The sequence below is a fragment of the Artibeus jamaicensis genome, unplaced genomic scaffold (assembly GCF_021234435.1).
Source record: "Artibeus jamaicensis isolate MK-2021 breed Jamaican fruit bat unplaced genomic scaffold, CSHL_Jam_final scaffold_614, whole genome shotgun sequence".
Lineage (NCBI taxonomy): Eukaryota > Metazoa > Chordata > Mammalia > Chiroptera > Phyllostomidae > Artibeus > Artibeus jamaicensis.
In genome coordinates this window covers 2,160,816-2,176,950 of record NW_026522050.1, presented here as the reverse complement: position 1 = coordinate 2,176,950, position 16,135 = coordinate 2,160,816, and the positions used below count along the sequence as shown (strand labels likewise).

Genomic DNA, 16,135 nt, shown 5'->3' with positions numbered 1-16,135 from the left:
TGCCAGCAACCAGATCTTCTGACTGAGGAATGGGACACAGGCTGAAGAGTCCTTCAAGCCTCCCTCCATTCCTTCCAAGTCTCCTCCCTCCAGCCTCGTCCAGCTTTAAATACTACCCAAGTGCTGACTGTACAAAAATATTTATCTCCGGCCTGGACGTTTCCCTGAGTTTCCAGGCTCTGGCTGTTCCATGTGTCCACGTGCGTATCTAGAGGACATCTGCAAACAGACATGGTCAGAACCGAATTCCCCATCTTCCCCTTCCCCGCCCCCACCTGGCTCCTTGCAACGTCATCCGCATCTGAGCTGAAGCCACTTCATTTTTTCCCAGTGGCACGAGCTAAACATCTGAAGGCATCTGAACTCTTTTCTCTCCCCCTCACTCCACAGCCAGTCAGTCAGCGAGTCCTGTTGGCTCTACCTTCAACGTGCATCCATGTCCTGACTGCACTGCGCACCGGCACTGCTGCGGGCACCCCCACTCCTGCCTTGGTCAGAGCAGTGGCCTCTGTACTGCCCTTCCTTTGACCTTGACCCTGCATTCTCCTCATCCCAGCCGCAGGCTGGTACTGTAAGCAGCCCTCCTGCTCCTCCACTCCAACCTTCTGATGGCATCCAAGTTCACTGCAATCCCAAAGTCTTTCAAAAACTACCAGCCCTTCATGCTCCTCCCCTCACCTGTTTGCTTTCCCCTCCTGCTATTCTGTGGGCTCACTGCTCCAAGCACATTGTATTTCTCGCAGTTCCCCCAGCATTCTGATCCTGCTCCAGCTTGGAGGCTCTGCAGCAACAGTACCCACTGCCTGGAATGCCCTTCCCCCAGGTAACCTAATCACTTGCCCCTTTAACTCCTTGAGACCTTGATTCAAAAGTCATCTCGTGCTTGCCTTCCCTGAGCTTCCCAGTTGAAACTATAAACCCCGACCTTCCCTAGCCTCCTTCCCTGCTTTATTTTCCTTCACAGAACCTACATCATCTAATGCATTGTGTATCTATTCATTGGAATATCTGCCTCCCCCTTCTAGTCCTATGACAACACTGTCTTTTCTGTCTGTTATTGTTTGCTTTGCTGCCGGGGACGGTGCCCAGGGTGAGACGGGCGCTGAGCAAATGTTGCTTGAGCACCTGTCTTAGAGCCGCTGCTGCCCTGAGCAGTGAAGATGGGATAATGAGTGAAACTTGGCAAAGTCTTTGAAGTTTAAGTCTTGGGCAGCATTTCTCCAACTTTCCTGCATTCAACCTACCGGCAGAGCTCTCAGAATGAAACACTATGGCTCCACCCCTGGATTTTCTAGGGAGGGGCCCCAGGGGTGTGCACAGTGCACAGGCTCCCTGGGTCTTATGAAGGTCATGTGGGGGTTACCTTTTGGTCTTCTGGGATAGACTGAAACACTCTCCAGAAAGCCTGGGGTCTCACTTTCACTGCACTACCCACTCCCCATTAAACAATTGTTTTCACGCCTGTCTCCTCTCTACACAGTGTTTTGGACAGCGACAGCCATGGTCTCAGCACAGCATTAGGGGCCAGTAAATGTCTGAGAGCGCGAATGAATGGAAGGTGAATGAATGATGACAAGACAGATGAATGAATAACGGGACTCTGGTTACAAAGGAATTTCGAGTTCGCGATCTAGGTGGGAAAGTTTCCAAAGACTTCCCCCCGTGCCCCAGGGTTGCAGGAGGGGCTGGTACTTCAGAGGTCGTGACGGTTTGGTTGTCTGTGAAGGTGGCTGCTCCTCCAGCTGCCTGGGGTCGGGCGGGCCGCAGAAACGCAGAGCACTAGGGCTGCGAGGCCACCCACCAGGCTGCACCAAGACGCACTTTTTTTCTGCCGGGTGCAGCCGTTGCCATAGCTACAGACGCGCCCTGGCGATGAGGGGGCGGGGTCATGGTGGCGTCATTCAGAGCGCGACGCTGCCTCCGGCAACTCCCGCCTCCTCCCGCTGAGAGACCCTCGGCCCGCCTCTGGAGCCCTCCACCTGCCCGTCTACCCCCGCTCATCCCCAAAGCGCCGGCTGCGCGCAGGCGCGGTGCCCACCGGGGCGCGCGGGAGAGCCCGCGGAGCGCATGCGCGCTGCCGGGCCCGCCGTCGCTCTGGTGTCGCCGCTGCCACCGTAGCTGCCGTTACCGCCTCCCTGCCGGCAAGTGTGGGAAAGGGGAGCTGAGAACCGCTGCCGCCGTTGCCGCCATGGGGGTGAGTGAGGCAGAGGGAGGAGACGCGAGGCCCCGGAGCGCTCCCCGCTCCACTCGCCCCCTGTACCCCCATTGTTCCTGACCCCCCTTCTCACGTGACCCTGACACCCCCCCGGCCTCCCGTGACTCCCTAGCTCCTAGGTCACCGGACTTACTCATTCTAAGTGTCCCCACGTTCGGCCCAGCCCGGGAATCCCCTGGGGAGCCCCCTTCCCCTGTTCCCCCACCCCATGCCCCCTCGCCCTTCCCGTCGCGTCCGCACTGCCTTCCTGGCTAACCTGTTATCTTCTTGGCCGTCCCCTACCCCCGCGGTGATCTTGGGGTATCCTCCCGTCCCCAGGGGTCACTGTCACCTGGTTGTCACCGGCTTCGCGGCTTGCCCTGGCCTGGGGGCACAGAGGCCCACAGAAAAGAAGGCACTCAGCCAAGGTCACGTAGACAGTGAGACAGTGAGCAGGGGCCAGACCCCGACTCAGTCCCCTGAATCCCTTGCAGCTGAGCTTCCCGCTACTCAGATTCCCAGCAAAGCCGGTTCCCCTACTCTTTCGAAACCTCTCCACCAGGTTCCTCCTGCTTCTGAAACAGTCGCTTCCTTTGCAACAGAGGCCTGCCCCCACGGCCTCCTAGGTGCGTGGAGGGGGTGCTTATTATTACCCGAGTTGTCATGGGCCTTAAGACTTTGCAGGGGGGACGCTGTGTGGAATGTGAGCGGGGTGTTGGGGACGGCCCCAGGAGCAGGTGGATGGAGGCCACCTGTTCCGTGCAGTGCCGCCTGGAGGTGCATGTGACGCCTTTCTCTGGCACGTGCTGGTAGGGGGTTGGCAGAAGCCATGAGTTCACCTTCCTAAGGCCCAGATAGAGTAGTATCTGTCACTCCTAAAAATGTAACCCTTCCTGGGTATATTCCTAGCTTTTACATGGAATTTCCCCCACCTTTAGGGAGCCCTGAGTTTGGAGTGGGAGCCACCTCAGGTCCAGCCCCATTCACTGGCTACTAGCGTGATTCTGTGCTATTGACATGGCCTTTGTGAATTTGAGTGTCCTCGTCTATGTGATGAGGATAATGGTGCTTGCTCCTTAGGGTAGGTGTGAGGATTAGTGGACCCCGGCTGGGTGGCTCAGTTGGTTGGAGTGTCATTCTCTACACCAAAATGTTGCGGGTTCAATCCCAGTCAGAGTGCGTATGGGAGGCAACCAATCGATGTTATACTTGCTCTTTTTCTCTCCCTCTGTCTCTCTTAAAAAAAAAGCCCGGCTGGTGTGGCTCAGTGGATTGAGCGCTGGCTTGTGATCCAAGGGGCCGCCAGTTCGATTCCACCAGGGCACATGTCTGGATTGCAGGCCAGGTCCCCAGTAGGGGGGCGCACGAGAGGCAGCCACACATGGATGTTTCCCTTCCTCTTTCTCCCTTCTCCTTCCCTCCCCTCTCTCTAAAAATAAATAAATAAAATCTTTAACACACACACACATGCATCCTCGGGTGAGGATTTAAAAGAAAAAAAGAGATAGTGGATGTAAATAGCCAAATAGATGCCCCTTAAATAGTGACTTTTATTTTTGCCTGTATTCTCAGCCCTCAGTTATCTGGTATAGATTCGTGCTATTTTTACTTTAACCCACTGGGTTTGTTCCTACTATTATTAACCTGGATTTTTTCCTCAAACAGTTACTGATTGAACGAATCTACTCGTTAGACAAAAACAGTTGTCTAATCCATGCCAAAGCACTTTATGTCGCCCATGTCAAACCACACCCATCACGTTTCAATGCGGGGTCTTGGATACTGCGTGTTTCGTATGTAGAAAATCAAGTCTAGAGACTTGACATACTTAGACTTGGGGGAAAGGTCCCAGACCCAGCTCTAGTTGAAACTAAGTGAGACCTGTGTGCCCAGTATCCCTTGTTAAGTGTCTGCCCAGCACTATAGTCTGGGCAGAAAACAAGAAGCATAACACGCCATTCTGGTTGGACACATCCTCGTCAGCCAGGTTGAAGGCACAGGCCTCAGAGATACCATGGGCCTAGCTTTGCGTGGGGCCCAGTCTTGCCCCTCACGTTTCGCCTGCGTGTTTCTCAGAGAACGGCCCTAACTCCTTTCTTCTGGCCTGAAACCGCCTCAAAAGAGAGACTTGGTTTTTCCTCCCTGAAACAGAGCTGGAACCCTCTCATTATCCTCGGTCCTCAAGGGTGGGGGCTGTGGGCACCCCAGTGCAGTGTTGGGGAGGTCATCCAGCGGCCACGCTGCAGCAGAGGGCCCTGCTGCCTCTGATGGCCAAACTCAGCGGAGAGTGATGTCCCGGGAGCGCCGCGCTGAGTGGCAGCCGCGTGTGGTCTTTCAGAGATGAGGGTGTAGGTGGCTCCCTGCGCCCAGAGCAGAGGTCCTTCCCAGACCTTGGGTACTTTGTGGGCTGGGGACATGAACACTGAAAATCTAGGAGGTGCAAAATCCCTTTTCAGAAAGGCGCCTCCTGCCCCCACCTGGCTGTCTTTTGTTTCTTTAAATTTCTGCATGTCAGAGAACTGAGTGTGGAGATAACCGCTTTGGTGGGAAGGGCAAGGGGAAGAGTTTCGCAGTTGCGTGTAAAAGCATGTATACCACACTTTATAGTAGGTGTTGTATAAATGGGATGGATGGGGTAGTGGAGGGAGCACGGACTCTGGGATTCAAACCTGGATTCACTCTGGGGTGATTCTTCAGGTGTGAATTGAGCACCTGCTGTTTGCAGAGCACCGTGTGCGAGCTGGCAGAGAACGCAGGCGCGCCCCACCTCACAAAGTATGCACTCCACTCATGGAGTGCACGGTCTGGGGACCGGGGAGTGCAGAGTGGTGGTAATAGGGAGCACTCTGTTTGCTGGCTCTGTGACCCTGAGCGTCGTCTGACCTCTCGAAGCCTCAGTTTTCTCATCAAGGAAGTGGGCACACATACCTTGCTGAGTTACGGTGAAGATTAAAATAAATCATCTTTATTAAAGCACTAGCAGAGCGTTTGACCAGTGGGTCCTTGTTCGCCCCATTTTACGGATGAGGAGATTGAGGTTCAGAAGAACTGAGTAACTTGGCCAAAAAGAGGTGAAGTAAGTTCAAAGTCACATAGCTGCCAGGCAGAAGAGCCGAGAAGCAAATCCAGGTCCCCTGACTCACAGTCTCACACTCCTTACGATACAAAGCTCCCTTGGGGAAGACACTTAACCACAGTGAGCGTTACCGTTCACTGTGCTCATTTCCCATTTCAATTAGGAGAATTTTCCTGTGTCCCTGCAGGAGAGTCCCACCTCTCCAACACGGCAAAGCTAATTGGAACAGTAGGAGACCACTTCTGGTGTGTGCCAGGTTTGAGGGGGTCCCCTGCCCGTCTGGCCCAGCCTGCCGCAGCCTGCCTCATGCCCCACACGCAGCAAAGTGCTTAGGGGCTCTCTCGTTGTCTGCAGTGGGCGTCATGGCAGCCCCAAAGCCCACTCCAGGGATTGCCTGGCTTGCCCATTCCCCTGTGAGAATGAGCCTGTAAGTCTCCTGGAGGCCCAGGTTGGCCGTCCAGGTTGCACTGAGAATTACTTCCTTTGTGTGCTTAGAGAGATGAGGTCCTATGGAGGGAACCTGCGTTCCGGGGCTCTCTGGGTCCCCGGAGTCACACTTTCCTTCCGTGCCCCCGATCCTTCAGCTCTGTGCCATGTTAGGAGAGCTGACCAGCGTGCGGTGGAAGAAGGGAGCATGCACCCTCTGTAGAGGTGAGCTGACCCCTGACCCACCATCACAGCTGACCCTGAGGCCAGTGTCGACGCCCACTTTTCTGGAGGTGGAGTTGCTTTCATACACACGCAGGGGTGGCAAGAGGGGTGTCAGCCTGGCCTGGCCAATGCCGAAGCTCGTGTTCTTTCTGCCCTGTCGCACAGCCCTGGGGACTTCATCTCGGGGTTCCCTGTTCCTCACCCCATCTCAGTGTAGGGCTGGGGCTTGGGGGGCGCTGTGCTGGCATGTCACCCAGCTATCACCAGCCAGAAAGGGTGCGAGAAGTGAATTGCTGAATAGCTGCCCGAGGCCTCATCTGGGCCTTGACTGTGGCCGTGCTGAGCAGCGCTCTGACGCCGACGTAGGCTCTCCCGGTGGGAGATGGCGCGACTGGTGGGACAGACACTGGAGCTGGGGCCTGGCCCCTGAGGTGGAGTCTCCCCTCTACTATTTACTCTCTGGGGAACTCGGACTGAGACATGCCTTCCCTTTGAGCCTCGGTGCCCTCTTGTGTGAGGGAGGTGATTTTCCTGCCCTGGGACTTGAACTCGGTAATGCACTTGGCCAGCCGAGTGTGTCTCACTGTTGTCTGGAAACCAAGCCCCTGAAGGAAAAGCTGGAGGCTGCAAAACCTGTGCGCTCTGAGTCTGGCCCCCTGAGTTGTGAAGGCACCTCGTTCTCTGTTGTCTGCTCTTTGCTCCAGAGAGGCGGGCCGGGATCCAGCCAAGCTACCGGCCGGCGCGCAGCCGCAGATAATAAACGGCTGGTGCTGGGTGAGTTCCTGCCCAGAAAAGCAATCCCTGTGAGTTCCTGGTACCAAGCTTTTGCCCCCTGGTTGCTTGAAAGTAGCTGTTAGCAGTGTCATTCCTGGGGGACCGAGGGTGGAATTCATCCTGAGAAACTTTCCCAGCAGCTGGCTTTTCAACTCACCCTTTCCTGGGACTGATCAGTGTCCACTAAGGTGTGACTGGAGGAAGCAGAGCCCTCTCTCTGGTGTGCTCAGAGCCTTTAGGGTGCCTTGCACGCGGCTGGGTGGGCGAGCCCCTCCAGATGGACGTGCTGCTCTGGTCCTTGGGCATGAGAACGAGAGCTGTTGTTTATCGAGGACATGTCGTGTTAACTGTCACGGGCTTCGCTCTTCCAGGTGGGCGTTCGGGGCCCACTTGTCAGATGAGGGAAGGAGGCTGTGTTTGCCTGAAGAGCAGACAGAGGCTGTGGGTAAGGTCTGTCTGGCTCCAGAGCCAGGTTCCCTCCCTGCGGCACCAGCTTCTTACAGGAGCACAAGAGGGTCCATTTAGGCCTGGAGAGAACCCCACGTGAGCCTCAGAGTGGGACATGCTCAGGGTGCAGCGGCGTGCAGTTCACCCCCTGTGCGGTCATTGCCTTCTTTGCTCCCTGCTGCCTGTGTGGCTGCAGTTTGGCCTTGCTGACCACGTGTCGGCATGGCCTCTGTCCCCAGGTGAACCCCTTGGGGCTCTTCGCTCTGCCCCACCACTGCTAGGTGCCCAGCGGACCTCCCTCTGGTCGGCCTTGGCTGAGCCCCGCTCCTGGGGAGGGCTCGGTCTCCTGCAGCTGGAGAACTGTGACCCTGGCTGAGTAGGGGCCCAGCTCCTAGAGGGGCTGCCCCGATCAGTGCTCTGTCTCCTAAGCTGGGAGACACTGAAAAGGGCTTTGAATAAATGAATGCTTGGGGACAGCTGCCATCTCCTCCCTGAAACCTGCCCTGAATCTGTCTAAAATCAGCTGGTCCCTTCGTAGGAGGGGATAGGTGAGGGACTGCCGGGTGCCAGGCTGTGCTGCAGGCATTGCGTCTGGCTCCCACTGCGTGTTCACAGTGACCCAGCAGTCCCCAGGGTCAGTACTCGTACTGACCAGGAAACCACGGCGTCCAGTGAGCGGCATCCCGCACTGGGAGCTGCTGCTGCGGAGGCCAGGTCAGTGGGCTGGGTGCGGAGACAGAGCCTTTGGTTGGCTGAAGTGCTTCAAGGCAGCTTTGCTTTTTCTCTGTTGCAGAGGAAGTCGAGCAAAGCAAAGGAGAAGAAGCAGAAGCGTTTGGAGGAGCGAGCAGCCATGGATGCTGTCTGTGCCAAAGTGGAGGCAGCCAACAGGGTGACTCTCCCCTCCTTCCCAGTCCCTTCCCCCTGGAACTGCTGCTTGGTTTTTCATTTTCCTTCTTTTGGCGCCACCCTGTGGCAGAATTGTGTTACTACCCACCCATATCTGCTGTCTCCTTACTGAGGAAAACAAGCCCTAATGGGTCTGGGAGAGTTAACAGGTGGGCCAGAGACTGGCCTGCATGTGCAGGAAAAGGTGGACCCGAATGCACGAGGCAGCTCCTCTCTGTGGGTCTCCTGGCCAGTAGAGGGTCCGGAGAAATTTTTGTTAGGATTTTGTGTTTTGGGGAGGAAACTTCCCTTGTAAAATGTGGTTTAATTTTCTCATTCATCCCTGCAAACATGTACTGACTGCCCATGAAGTACCAGAAGCTGTTCTGGGACCGGGAAGATTCAGCCACCTGGTTTCCAGGGCCTCCGTCGGGAGAGGAGTGGCTGTGAATCTGAGCCCAGATGGGCCGGCTTGCAGACTGACCCAGAGAGATGCCGGCCATCCTTCCTGCCCCCTTCATGTCCCTTCCGTGTTCTCTCAGCCCACGCAGAAAACAAGCCATATTTAAAAGTCCGTGGCTCAGGGACATGATTTTCCATTCTGAGCTTTGACCGGGTGGTTAGCCGGGGCTTCTTGGAGGTACACAGGTGGTCGGTCGGCCTCTCCTGCTCTGGTGGGTGAGCGGCGAGCTGGTTGGAGGCCTGCAGGCCGGCGCGTGGTTCAGGCTGGTGAAGCGTCTTCCCCGCCTGTCAGATGAAGCTGACAGCTCTCTCCGGCGCCCTCTCCCAAGCCTCCCCCTTACCTGTGATTTCGGAGCTGAGGCAGAGGGAGAGTCCACGTGAGGTCTGACCTGCAGAGGGCTGTGCCGCGAGCACCATTCCTCTGTTCCTTCCTCCACAGCTCAGGGACCCTCTGGAGGCTTTCCCAGTGTTCAAGAAATACGACCGCAATGGGTGAGTGTCCCGCACTCCATCTCCGAGTGCCTCCAGGAACCCACCCCCAGAGTGGGCTTCCTTAGACTCGGGCCTTCCCATTCTCCTCTGTTAGGGAAAAGTAGAAGCGGTGGCCCGCGCCCTGCCAATATAAAGTCCCCCAGTCAGGGTGACAGAAGGATTCGAGAGGGAGCAGAGACTGCGTCATCACAGACTGATGCCCCCGGGACTGGTTATTCTCTCTGGACAAAGAACCACAGGGCTGACACCCTTGAAAAGTCATCCAGGCTGACTCTCCTTTTATACGGGGGAACTGAGGCTCGGAGAAGTTGAAGGAGATTTCTGAGCTTACAGAGTGTCTCTCTGGCAGCTGAGCAGGCTTTTAATTCCCAATTCCATGCTCTTTCCCTCAGTGGTAGCATAAAAGTTAAGAGCCATTGACTGGCTTTGTGACCCTGGAAAATTAAGAAATTTTTCTTAACCTCTCTGTGCCTCAGTTTTCTAATCAGAAAGGGGCCTAATAAAAGTATCTTCCTGAGGGAGTCGGCAGGAGGACCGGACTCCCTGCCCGGAGCTGGCTTTGGCGCGATGGGGTTGCCATCATTGCCGATGCAGTTCACGCAGGGTCTGGGTTCCAGCCCCTCCCCCCTTCCTCTCGCTGTATGAAGTAGGGGCAGGGTCGGTTTGACCAGAGCCTCGCTGGCTGAGGAGGAGAAGGGGGTTATGGTTTCAGAGACTCACAGCTGTGGGTCTGAATCGTAACTGTGCCTCTTATTTACTATATTTAGACAAGTCAGTCACACTCTGCAAGCCTCACTTTTTATTTTTTTAATCTGTTCAATGAAGATGCCAGACTTGCAAGGTGGTTTTTAGGAGGAAAGAGAATTATCCAGCTCTGTAAATAGCAGCTGGTGTGAGTACTTTAATGAACGAGACAGGCAAATGCAAATATATGAGTTACGAAGCAAAGACTAGTTGGCAACATTATGCTTGCCTTTCATAGCTGTACCTGAATTTCATAGTATCACATTAATTTATTCATTCTTCTCCCTGTCTGGGATCAGATGCAGCACAGTTCCTCTGGTGGCTTTGTCATTTGGCTTCCAGGGTGGGGGGGCCTTTGACAGAATTCCGAGGTCCCTGACCATGTAGCTCTTAGTGCCCTGAAGTTCACATTCCCGCCGACCCCCAGGAACACGGACCGGCTCTGAAGCAGTCGTTGCCCGCTGACTGCGGGCCCCTCAGTGCCCGGGGTCACGCGTGGTTGGTGCGGCTGTGGTCCCGCCTTCGCGAACTGGAAGAACTCGGGTGGCGGGGTTTCTTGTGCGTGCGGACTGCCCTCCTGAAAATGTGCAGCTGCCACCGACGCAGCGCTGTGTCTGGGAGTCTCTGGCCGCCTCGTGGTCACTGTGCGGACTGCCCTCCTAAACACGCAGCTACGACCGTCACAGCGCCGTGTCTGGCATTTCTAACTGCCACGTGGTCACTCTGCAAAGAAGGGAAGTGTGCTCTGAGCCAGGAGGTCACAAATTTAGGAGTCCGAGCAATGTGCAGATCACCCGGCATGCCAGTCAGCAGGCGTAGGGGGTGGGACGGCCCCCGCCCGCCCCCCCATAGTGGGGTCATGTCACAGGTCACCGAAGTCCTCCGTAAGGACCTTCGGAATGTGGCACTCACTACCTAGAAAACGTGATTTCACAGTTTGGCCAAAGCATTTAGCTGTAATTTACTTAGTTTCATTTAGAGTAAATGGCAGATTAAGATACCGTACCGCCTACAGCACTTGTTAGTTTAGGGAAGCCCTGTGGGGTTGGATGTGTTGCGCTCTGTTTGGTCAGCCGAGAGCACCTGCCGTGCCCTCGCAGCTGACCAGCACTCCACACAAGGGGGTGTAGGCCGTGGTCTCTTTGGAGGGCCTGAGTCACCCCGATGCTTTCAAAGGACAGTGACGATGAGGAAGAGGCCCCCTGGGAGTCTAGTGAGGTGTCCATTCAGAATTAAAGCAACAGGAAAAATGCCGGGACTAAGGAAATGGGAGAGGGTGGAGAGACAGAGGGGTGGCAGAGAGGGACAGAGCTTTATAAAGTGCCAGTCTGGTAAGGCCCGTGCAGGGGAGGCGGGAAGGGACCTTGTGGTCAGGGGGTGGGCCTGTGATGACAGTTAACGATCTTGGCCCAGAAGGCTTGGTGGCTTCGCAGGCCCCTCTCTAGCTGTGACCAGGGAGGCGTGCTCGGCTGGCCTCTTCGGGGCGGGTTAGGTGAGAGCAGGCTTGCCACCTACCAGGCTTCGGGCGCACGGGCTGAGCAGGGCGAGCCGGCCTCAGACGCCGCCCACTCTTCTCAGGTTAAACGTCTCCATCGAGTGTAAGCGGGTGTCTGGGCTGCAGCCGGCCACCGTGGACTGGGCCTTCGACCTGACCAAAACCAACATGCAGACCATGTAAGCGTGCCCTGGCCGCGGGGCCTCTCCCCTGGCTGGCCTCTCCCTGCATCCCCGGTCCTGACCGCCTGCGCTTTCCCAGGTACGAGCAGAGCGAGTGGGGCTGGAAGGACAGAGAAAAACGGGAGGAGATGACGGATGACCGAGCCTGGTACCTCATTGCTTGGGAAAACAGCTCCATCCCCGTCGCCTTCTCTCACTTCCGGTTTGACGTGGAGTGCGGGGATGAAGTCCTGTATTGGTAGGAGCCTGGCTCGGGGCGGCGTGGGGAGGAGACGCTGGTGCTGCCCTAGGCCCTCTAGCCGGTGGCTCTGTCCGAGGACAGTCTAAGTCCACTGGCCTCCAGGGGCACACCTTCTCCCGACCGGCCCAGCGGCCTCTCCACGTCTGGTCTCTGCTTCCTTCACCCAGCTACGAAGTGCAACTGGAGAGCAAGGTGCGGCGGAGAGGCCTGGGGAAGTTCCTCATACAGATCCTGCAGCTTGTGGCCAATAGGTAAGGGCCACCCCACGTGTGGGGCAGTCGGAGAGAGCTGCCTGCGGTGTCCACTGTGCTGTGCGCTCCGTGAAGGACCAGGCTCAGGGGAAGGTTTTTGAGGAAAGGCTTCTAGACCTCCCTCAGTCAGAGTTCCTTGTCCTGCTGTGACCCCAGATTTTGTACATTCGCTTCAGTTGCAAATGGGGATGCAGAGAGGAAGTGGAGAAGCCAGTCGGGTGGGGAGGGCGACTGCCTGCTCAGTCTCATCGGCACCCTGCCGGAGGGAAGCCCTGGGTGCCGTGGGGGCCCAGACCGGCTGTAGTTGGGGCTCTGGAGTGCTGTAGGCAGACGCACCGGGAGAGGAGGCGCAACTCCGCGCCGTCTCTGCCTTCTCAGCACGCAGATGAAGAAGGTCATGTTGACGGTGTTCAAGCACAACCGCGGTGCCTACCAGTTCTTCAGAGAAGCACTGCAGTAAGGAGCTGGGCCCTGGTGTGGGACCCGCCCCACTGCCTCATTCCTGGTCCTTGCCCGAGTTCCTCCTGGCCAGTGCTCACGGGGGTAGAGGTGGAGGGGGCGAGATGCCTTTGGGCTCGCTCTCCCACCCACCTCCTGCACCCTCACTGCCAGGGTTTGTGAGTGTGGCTGGTGGGGGAGCCCCGGGCCTGGAGTCTGCTCCCTGCAGCCAGTCCTTTCCTCCCACCCGCCCTGCAGGTTTGAGATCGATGACTCTTCCCCCAGCATGTCCGGCTGCTGTGGGGAGGACTGCTCCTATGAGATCCTGAGCCGGAGGACCAAGTTCGGGGACAGTCAGCATTCCCATGCGGGTGGGCACTGTGGTGGCTGCTGCCACTGAGCTCCTCAGCCAGAGTCCTCTCTCCAAGGCCGGCCCTCTCCCAGCCTCACGCTGCTTGTCAGGCGCCCTCAGAGCTGTGGCCTCCTCAGCCCTGCACGTGCCAGGCTACCCCTTCGCTCTCCTGGAACAGCAGGGTGCCAGGGCGGAGCCAGAAGGAGAGGATACTGCGGGAAGAGTCAGTGGAGGCCTGGGCACGGAGTCATCCTCGCTCGGAGGCTGCCCTCTCCTCCGCTCTGTGGCCCTGAGCTCGAGATTCCCTGACTCCGCTGCAGCTGGATTCTTGACAGACCCCCTTCCCCACTCACACGATTGGACAAATGGAGTGTTCGTACCCACCTTTATGGAAGTCCTGGAGCCCTGGGTCAGGGTGTGGCTGGTCCTCAAAGAGGAATGGACTTGGAGTAAGGTCTGGGCACAGAGAGGCTTCAGAGAGCCTCGGGCCTCGTGGACGGAGTGCTCTGATGGAGACGGTGGGTAGGTCTTTGTGCTGCGACACAGGGAAGCAAGGGAGCGCTTGCCAGCTGTGCTTTTGTGGATCCACAGTTCAGAGTGGAGTCGTTCCAGGGGACCAGCCCAGCCGACTCTGGGAAGAAGGCTGCCTCCCGCCCTCCACCGCTGCCGGCGAGAGAGGCCGAGGGGACCGGGAGTAGGTGTCGAGTGGGGCCACCACCGCTTGTTTGGGCTTTCAGACTTTGCTGCTTTTGGACTTTGCTGTATCCTAAGCTTACCTTTTGATCTGTGGCAGCGGCTTGAGTTTTTCATTCACAGGGAAATGTCAGAGGCGCCGCCTGTCCTCTCCATTGTCCCTCACTGCTCTGCCCCTGCCCCCACCCCCAGTCCAGATACCTCCGTTCTCACTCTCAAGGGGGAAGTAACATCAGGGAGCCCCTCGCCTTCCCCCAGAAGGGCCTCGTTGCTGGCAGAGCCCATGCCAGTCCCTCTCACGTCTCGGTGCTGATAGCTCCCTGCAGGTGGAGCGTCCTCCCTCTGCAGAGAGCCCCCAGCCAGCAGCAGGCCCGGCCTGCACTCCCCAGCCTCGCCCCTCGCCGCCTCAGTGAGGCACTAGTGCCACGGCCCTGGTGGGCAGCTCAGGCCGCAGCAGGAATGCCTAGGTGCCCCCCGCCCACCGTGGCAGTGGACTGGTGGTGGTGAGGGGGCGCTTTCCTCTCTTCTCACAGGATAGAGAGGGTGTGGGGTCAGAGCTTGCATTCCCTGGTCTCTAGGCCTTACTCCCCCTCCAGGGAAAAAAGATGACCAAATCCTATTCCAGGAGAAAATACCCAACACGTCCCTGTACACGTCCTTGGGCTCTGCTTTAGGGAGTGTCTTCTAAGTCCTAGCCTTTGTGAAGCTGCTGCCCTGGAGGTCTGTGGGGCCTTCTGCCTCGGAGTCTGTCTGCTCCCAGCCCACCTCCTGCCCTGACTCGGGCTTTGTGCTGATGGGTCTCCCGGCACTGTTCTTGCTTCTCCCCAGGTCCCTGCTGCTGCCAGGTCTCTGTTCATGGCCTCCTCCGCCCAGCCCCGCCCCTGCGGAGCGCTCCGCCTTGCTCTCGACCCTGCCCACAGTGGGCTGGTCATCCCCTGGAGAGGGCACCATGGCTTTACACTGGAACTAGCCCTCCTGCGCCCTTGTCCTGCTGGCTCCCCCCGGGGAGAGTGTCCGTTTCTGGAAGGGCACTGGTGGGCTTCTGGGAATAACGTAACGACAGAGCAAGTTTAGCAAGAGTGTTTCCTCTGATCCCCATTCCTCAAAGGACGTGGAACAACAGTTATTTATTGTCTTAGATCATGGATTTTTGATACCTCCCACTCAAGGGGACCGAAAGGAACCCCCAGTGTAAATCCCACATAAGTGAGTTCAGTGTCCGTGTCCCTTTGTGGTCATGAGACACCTGGCACTGTCTCCATTGGTGGCCACTCGGTGCCATGCCCTGCCCTCTGGGGCTCTGCTGGCCAGTTCCCGAAGGGCTGCTGGGGAGGTCAGGGCTGGGGTGCACGAGGCACTGCCTGAGACCTGCAGGTCACTCTTGTCTGTCAAGCCCGTTGGGTCCCGGCCACCAGGCGGCGTGGGGACTTTCTCCACTGCCCGGCTCGGCTCCGAGGACCCTAGTGGGTCTCTGCCAGGCTTTTTTGTTTGTTGTTCGGGGCACATTAAAATGTTTTTAAAGATTTTTCTTTTAGTTGCATTCACTCTGTTTCAAGTTTTTGTTGATGTCAAATGTGCATATGACCTGTGTACGGTTTTTAACCCTTTCTGGGCTTTTTAGAGAAAACTTTAAAGATAAACTCCTTGATATATATTTTTTCTTTAGCAACTTGTTATCACTGGAATCAAAGGGGAAAAGTAATCTCTTTGCATTGGTGTATTTGTATGTCACAAATAAAAGATGCTTTGTTCAGCTGCTGGGGTGGTGCCTGCTGCTGGGGTGCTGGGTGGCACGGGGCCCCAGGACACACCAGTCCTACTGCGCGCATGCGCGGTGCCACCAGGCCTGCTCCCTGGGAGGCCTGAGACTGAGGGAGCCTTGGGCATTTGGGGCGGGCAGCCAGAGCTGGGAACTGAGACCAAGTACATGTGTTTCTGCCACTTCCCAGAAGCCCTGCGTAGAGGTCAGAGGTCTGAGGGGTGCCTGCTTTGCCTCCCAGAGAGTCCCAAGTGTTGTCACGCCTGATGTCTGTGCCTGCACACTGATTTCAGGCTCCATGTGGAGCTGGGTGGACAAGCGTGCCAGTGTTTCTCCCTTCTACTTGAGTGGATCACTCCGGGTATTCTTTGTCTCTTAGAAAGATTCCAGCCCCCTTGTCCCTCTGCTCACCAAAGGCACAGACTCAGCGGAAGGGCAACTGTCGTCAGGCCTGAAAGGGCAGGAAAGTGCTGGTGGTGGGTTGGGGGACGGAGCAGCCGTACAGCTTCTCTCCCAGGCGGGACCCCTGCCCATCCATCCCAGGCCAGCAGGACAGGCAGGAAGTGGGCCGGGAGCTCGGCTCAGGAGCACTTCCCGTGCACACTGACTGGCTGGCCTGTCGTGCTGCTGCGTGGCCATCACGTCTGCTGCTCCCCGAGCGTGTGCGCTCCAGAGGGTCAGTCGTCCGGGGGAAGAGGAGCAGGGTTGACTGCTGCCGGGCGGCTCCCAGGAGGTCGAGGCCTCAGCCCTGTGGGCAGGGGCACCCCCAGGGGGTGGTCTTCGCAGCTGTGTTATCTTTGAGGCACAAAGAGAGACCTTGGGAAGGGAGAGCGCATTCTGCTGGCTAATCACACAACACATTTCTCATGTGACAAAAAGTTCCTTTTCCCTGAAGGCTGTTTTAATCCCAGGCCAGGAAAACCTTGGAATGACCATCCGATAGTAAATGGCCAAAGTCGGAAAGAGCAGGCCCTTCCTTCATCCTCTGCGCCCTCTACC

The 16,135-nt window shown here is 57.1% G+C and overlaps 1 protein-coding gene across 2 annotated transcripts; it reads left to right on the top strand.

The window, feature by feature from the left end:
• The first annotated feature begins 1,926 nt into the window (after positions 1–1,926).
• On the top strand, positions 1,927–15,130 carry NAA40 (N-alpha-acetyltransferase 40, NatD catalytic subunit). Of its 2 annotated transcripts, XM_037140199.2 has the most exons (8): positions 1,927–2,194; positions 7,936–8,031; positions 8,929–8,981; positions 11,304–11,399; positions 11,482–11,640; positions 11,811–11,894; positions 12,273–12,350; positions 12,591–15,130. In XM_037140199.2, exons 1-8 carry the CDS (start codon positions 2,189–2,191, stop codon positions 12,730–12,732), a joined length of 714 nt encoding a protein of 237 aa, XP_036996094.1. In that variant the 5' UTR covers positions 1,927–2,188; the 3' UTR covers positions 12,733–15,130. The 2 variants fall into 2 exon arrangements, with proteins under 2 accessions (XP_036996094.1, XP_036996095.1); XM_037140200.2 differs by lacking the exon at positions 11,304–11,399 and having other exon boundaries at positions 2,109–2,194.
• Positions 15,131–16,135: the final 1,005 nt, after the last annotated feature.

Coding starts and splice junctions, on each gene's coding strand:
- NAA40 (XM_037140199.2), top strand. Junction 11,400..11,481: donor AAAACCAACATGCAGACCAT/GTAAGCGTGCCC, acceptor GCGCTTTCCCAG/GTACGAGCAGAGCGAGTGGG. Junction 11,895..12,272: donor CTGCAGCTTGTGGCCAATAG/GTAAGGGCCACC, acceptor CTGCCTTCTCAG/CACGCAGATGAAGAAGGTCA.